The sequence below is a fragment of the Peromyscus maniculatus genome, chromosome 20 (genome assembly GCF_049852395.1).
Source record: "Peromyscus maniculatus bairdii isolate BWxNUB_F1_BW_parent chromosome 20, HU_Pman_BW_mat_3.1, whole genome shotgun sequence".
In the NCBI taxonomy this organism is placed as follows: domain Eukaryota; kingdom Metazoa; phylum Chordata; class Mammalia; order Rodentia; family Cricetidae; genus Peromyscus; species Peromyscus maniculatus.
In genome coordinates, this window is record NC_134871.1 from 65474475 (window position 1) to 65480474 (window position 6000).

At 47.7% G+C, this 6000-nt stretch overlaps 1 protein-coding gene across 4 annotated transcripts in view; it reads left to right on the forward strand.

The window, feature by feature from the left end:
* Nucleotides 1–5381, forward strand: part of Ano6 (anoctamin 6) — a 199320-nt gene extending 193939 nt beyond the window's left edge. For all 4 annotated transcript variants that reach the window (XM_006974329.4, XM_006974328.4, XM_076556664.1 and 1 more), the window contains one exon: nt 2254–5381. In XM_006974329.4, the coding sequence (XP_006974391.1) occupies nt 2254–2463 (210 nt within the window). In that variant the 3' untranslated portion in view covers nt 2464–5381. The remainder of the gene's footprint in view (nt 1–2253) is intronic.
* Nucleotides 5382–6000: the final 619 nt, after the last annotated feature.

A 6000-nucleotide genomic window follows, 5' to 3' on the forward strand; every position in this document is an offset into this window, starting at 1 on the left:
TGGCCAGTTGCTCGGGACAGTGTTCTTAGAGTCCCTCTGCCCCTTTTCCTCTCGCTCACCACTGCGTCCTAGCCTGTTGGCTCTTTCCTCAGCAGCAGACCATTAACCACGTCTTACGGCAGTCTTGCCTGCTTTCTCCCTGTGCCGGCTAGCCTCACGTTGCTCGAGCAATCCTGGCAGGTTTACTTGCCTGATAGTTTCTTCCATGGTCACCTGCTGCCTTCGGGCCTCTGCTGAGACAGCATCCCAAACCAGGAGAAGGCTGTGGAGAGGTAGCGACTCCCCTCGTGGCAGCCAATAAGCAGAGGGTAGGAGATAGAGTCTAGCACACACCATGATAACCTCACCTCCTCCTGCCAAATCCCATCCCCTCAGTTGAATTTCAGGCGAGCAGCCAACCTTCAACACAGGGCTTTGGAGAAACTTGACACAAACCAAGGTCCACCAGGCCAGAGGCGCCATTGTGTCTTGCCTGGGTGGGGCCTGGCCTCTACCTGGAGACTACTGTGTTCTGACCTCAGAGTAAAAGCCAGAGTCCCTGCTGTGCCTTCCAAGGCCTCACACGGTCCAGCCTTGTCTGTGGTTCTCACCATCACTCCTCCTCCCAGTATCGCCACTCCAGATCATGTTCTGGAAGTTTCCCCTGCCCCGACTTGGCCCTCCCGATACCTGCATGATTTATTCCCTTTGCTGAGTTATGTATGTGTAAATTCCTCTGCCGGAAGTGTCTACGACATGTCCAGCATCCTGTCACACTCAGTGGGGTTGCACTGACCCAGGTCCTCCCAAAGCTCCAAGCACTGTTTGGCACTAGGCACAAACCAATTTTGTAAGTAATTTTTATGGCAACTCATCTTAATCCATTTTTAAGTATTTTTATGGCAATTCATCATTATGCCTTTTGTACACCAAAAATACATAGCCAAAGGGCCTTTAAACCAAGTGACTAAGAAATGAAATTTAATTTCATCAGCAATCACAGAAAATAGAAAGCAGGACCAAAGTCAGGGTCCATTCGCAAATCAGAACATTAGCAAATCAGAACATTAGCAAAAAGGGAAAAAAGGAGGCGGGGGGGGGGGGGGGGGGGCAGGGAATGGCACGAAGTGATGCCCGATGAAACACAGCTGACACTGCCCGCTGCTGGTGTGAGCTAAGCCCCCCTGCCCATGCTCGGGGAAAGTACTTTGTTACTTTGTAAAACTGGACATGCCTTTGTCCAGCTGTCTCAGCAGCGCCCCCTCCAGGTGCCTGCTCTTTAGAAACTTACAGAGACTGTTCCAGGATCCGCATGTTCACGAGGGCACTGTTAATAGGAAAACTGCAAGCCAGCCCAGTGCCTGGCAGTAGGGAACGAGTATGTTAACCGTGCGCTCACCAGGAGCATCACACAACAGTGAAAGTTAATGAACCGGCTACAGAAGTGGCAGGGAGGAATTTTAGAAACCCGTTTTGAATTTAAAAGGGGGCATTTTTCCGAAGACCGTGTAGAGGGGCTGGAGAGAGGGCCCCGCAGTTAGGAAGAGTACTTGCTGTTTTTGCAGAGGACCCGGAAACAGTTCCCAGCATCCACATGGGTGCTCACCACCATTTGTTACTCCAGTTCCAGGAGCTCTGATGCCCCCTTGTGTTCTCCACGGGCAGTGCGCAAACATGGCACACATACATGGAAAACACACACATACACAAAATTGTTTTTAAATGACTAAGTATTTTTATAAAGCTCAAATCAAGTAAGATTAAATACATTAGTAGTGAATACATACACATTTTGGTGTTTTTCTTTATAGTAAATTTACTTGCACATATAATATTTACTTTTGGAAAAGGAACAGGGAATTGGAAAAAGGCACACAAAATACAACCGCTCTGTCACTGGCCTGACTTTGTAACTTACAGAGGATCTGGGAGCATTCATTTTATTTTATTTTTTACTACACAGCCTAGACTGACCTAAGGCTCAGTCTCCCATGTGCTGGATGACAGGGAACTCAATTGCCTTCACTCTTTGTAAGATGAATGTATGTGGATGAAGATACACACACTAACATACACTCCTCTCTCTCTCTCTCTCCACGTGCCACAGAAACATGGGATATCTGAAGGCTAACAGGTCACTTGTTACATCCTGTTGCTTTGAGACTGAACGGCTGCAATCTCTGTCCTGTGCAGACTCACTGCCATAATGACGAGCAAGAATAATCTTATTAACTAGCTGTGCCCCTCTAACATTGTCTTCCCTCTGTCCCACAGCATGTCATCTACTCCGTGAAGTTTTTCATTTCGTATGCAATTCCAGATGTGTCCAAAACCACCAAAAGCAAGATCAAGAGAGAGAAGTACCTCACGCAGAAGCTACTTCATGAGAGTCACGTCAAAGATCTGACCAAAAACATGGGGCTTCTCATAGCCGAGAAGATGGGAGAGGTAGTTGACAACAACGTCCGCCCAAAACTCGAATGAGGGAGAGTTTTATGTCCCAAGAAGCACTTTAAAAATAATTAACTGTCCGATGTGTCATGAATCACTAAAGAGGATGTTGCTCCGTCACTTAGGCAAACCGGAGTCTCCACTGTGCCGATTTCTGCCTGTACCGTTTTTTCAGTTTCGGCTAGCCACACAGGAACTGGGAAATGGAAAACTTTGATCAAGAAAGGCATAAAACTGCCTACCTACCTGGAAACCCGGAATACGTTCCCCTTTTTTGATAAATTGGAATTTTAGTAACAGAAAAAAGCCTCGAAGCATGCTTGAGTCCTTCCTGGGGACTTGGCTTTTCTGGTCTCAAGCACATACCTGTGCTTAGTTTTTGCATTTTGCCAAATCTTATCCCAGACCTATTTCGTCCTGGCAGTACCATCACCAAAGACCAGGCATACCTCAGCCTTAATCGCTTTTGTGTCCTTGACAATAGCCAGCTCAGAATTGAGTTTGGATGCCATATGCGGTGCCAGGTAGACTGAAGCGTTCACAGTATTTCAGTGTCTTACTCCACCCCTAAGGAAGGAGACCTCGCTGCAGAAGACTCCATCTTCATTTCAGCCTGCATTGCCCCCTCCGAGAAATACTCATCCTAGATTAGCATGGAGAGAGAGGGTATTAAATGAAGCCTGTCCCCATACTCCACAGTGACACCTCTGCCTTCCAGCAGCACTCACTCCCAGCATGCTCTGGACCTGATCCGTGTTGACTGCTCTGCAGACCTTAAGGGAGTAAGATGAGAAAGTAGGAAAAAGGTAACTCCGACTGATCTGGATATTTAATTTACCTCTTGTTGATTATGTAAGTTTCTTAGGGACAGGATAATCAAATGGTTATGACTGTGTTGTTATCAACACGATGGGCTGGGAAATGTAAGCCCATCAACTGTGCAAACTGACTTACCCAGAAGGAAGGCTCTACCAATCACGAAGCGCCTTCTGCTTGTCTTACTGCAAAGGCTTACTGTAGCCTGCCGGGAACGGGCGTGGCCAGAGCAGCAGCCTGATGACTGCTCGCCCTGTCCAGTGATCCTTGTGTGGCTGATGTCACTCACTGGGAGCCCTACTGACTTTTCTGCTTGCCACAGTGACCAGCCTCCTTGCCGTCTCTGTTCATTTCCTAGGCCCGCTAGCTCATTTGGTAATCACAGCTGTGCTGGAGACAGATCTACCTGGATTACTGCTCTTGGAGGGGGGGAGACCCTGGATTTAATGTGAGCCCCCAGCCTCCCAGGCCATCAGGCAATTAAGGGAAGGGCTGGTCGTCTGCCCGTGGCTTGCTGCTCAGCCCTTGCCCCCTGGTGCCTTGCCCTCTCTGCTGCTCTCCTGAGCGGTTTCTTGAGCTCTGCAGCCTACACATGCTCAGCGTTCCTCTAGTAGGTCTAGAGGAGATGTGGTTACACCTCGCACCCTTGAGGATGGATGACAGAGGTCAGTGCTGGGTGAAGAAGGGAGGACCCGCCTCACAGCATTTGAGAAGGGCCTCTGCTGACTGGAGTGGTGTGAAGTGCCTGGGTGCCCAGGAGCCAATCCAAGGAAAGTGAACGGTTTTAGAGAACACCTTCTCTAGGCTGCAGTTTTAAATGCCTGCCCGGAATGGCCTATTAGAGTATCAACATGATTAATCAAAGCTTTTGAGTAGCCCAGTGGGGTCAGCGGGAACATTTCCCCACCTCCCTTGCACTGGGTGTCCAGGACCTGCCATACAGTGTCTAACTGGGCTGAGACAGAAGCGACTGCCTCTCCCCACACCAGGGATGTTCTCACCCCACAGTTGACACCAGGTGCCACTCCCTGGCCCCACCCAGACTGCCTTGGTCTTCCTCACTCACTCTATTACCTCTTCTCCAGACCCTGTGCTTGTTTCCTAAGGATCGAAAGTACTCACACCTTACAACCCAGAGAAAGAAAGATCTCTCTTTTCCTCCTTTCTTCATATACACAGAGAAAACTTCAAATGAAAAGTGCATTTATTCATCAATGTCCCCCAGCCAAGAACTCCCTTCACAGTGTAGAGAGTGCCACTGTGGACAGGAGAAGACAAACAGACAAAAAAAAAGAAAGAAAGAAAGAAAGAAAGAAAGAAAGAAAGAAAGAAAGAAAGAAAGAAAGAAAGAAAGAAAGAAAGAAAGAAAACCCTGCTTCTCCAAAGGGAGCAAGTGTGATGTCTAATGCTACCAGGATGCTGAAGAGCTGAGTTGCAGTGAGCTGTAGGGTCCCATGGCATCAGTATCATTCCCATTCCGGCCTGTGCCAAGTTGGTAACGGAGAGGAATGGGGCAGGGGGGGGAGGGGTGCACGGAGAGACACCTGCAGTGGCAGTCTGCATCTGTCAGTAGCAGTGAGGTAGCCCCCAGCCCCAGGAAAACCAAGGGCATGACAGTGCTGGGTGGGGGGAGGATCTGGCCCTCCACCTATCCCGAGTTAACCACTAGAAAAGTTTTATCCTTTTATATTGCCTTTGAATTTTAATGAATTGAAGCGGTAGACCCAATACTCAGGGGATTTTTCTTTAAACGTTCCTCAGATCTTTTAGAAGTTCCATTAGAAATAGAAGGTTGTAATTTGTCTTGAAACCAAACAAGGCCATCTGGTAACAAGTTCGTCAAGTTCTCTCCTTTGTAGCGCGCATGAGTCGTGAGTTTCATAGGACATTCATTCGCGTTGGGGGCAGAACGTGACGTGTTAGTTACACACTTCTTGTGAGCTCCTTGCGTTCCCGTTATGTTTGAAAAATGGAAGCAAGCGTTGCGCAGCTTAGCTGAAAAGGGACTGAAATTCATGATGCTTCCCTATACCATGTAGCATCAGTGTAATGTCTGTAGCTGATGTTTGTTAATTTCTATGCCTTTTAATATTTTTTAATTATGAGCATTTTAATAAATTCAGTTTTACAAACAATTCTATGGTCTAACTAGGTTTAATTGTCTTATTAATGTTTTTAAGGGAACAGGTTTCTAAGATTTGCCAGTAACTGGGTAAGTATCACTTAGATAATGGATGTATACTTCTGTAGAAGTCTATCTAAAATTACTTTTCATGGCCTATGGTTACGTGGATTTTCTTAAAAGAATTAGGGATGGGGTTTCAGCCAGGGTGGCTGCTAGCAATGAACTGAGCCTGTAAATCCAAGGGAGCTGAAGGCTCACCTGCTCACCAAGCCAGGGACACTCCAGTCACTGGTGAGATGACAGCCTTTGTCACTGTCGTAGTTAGGGTTTTACTGCTGTGAAGAGACACCATGACCACGGCAACTCTTATAAAGGAAAGCATTTCATTGGGGCTAGCTTACAGTTTCAGAGGTTTAGTCCATTATCTTCATGGCAGCGTGCAGGCAGACATGGTGCAGGAGGAGGAGCTGAGAGCTCTACATCTTGATCCACAGGCAGCAGAAGCAACTGTGAGTCTCACTGGGTGTAGCCTGAGCATAGGAGACCTCAACCCCCCCACACACACACACAGTGACACACTTCCTCCAACAAAGACCACACCTACTCCAACAAAGCCACGCCCTACGGGG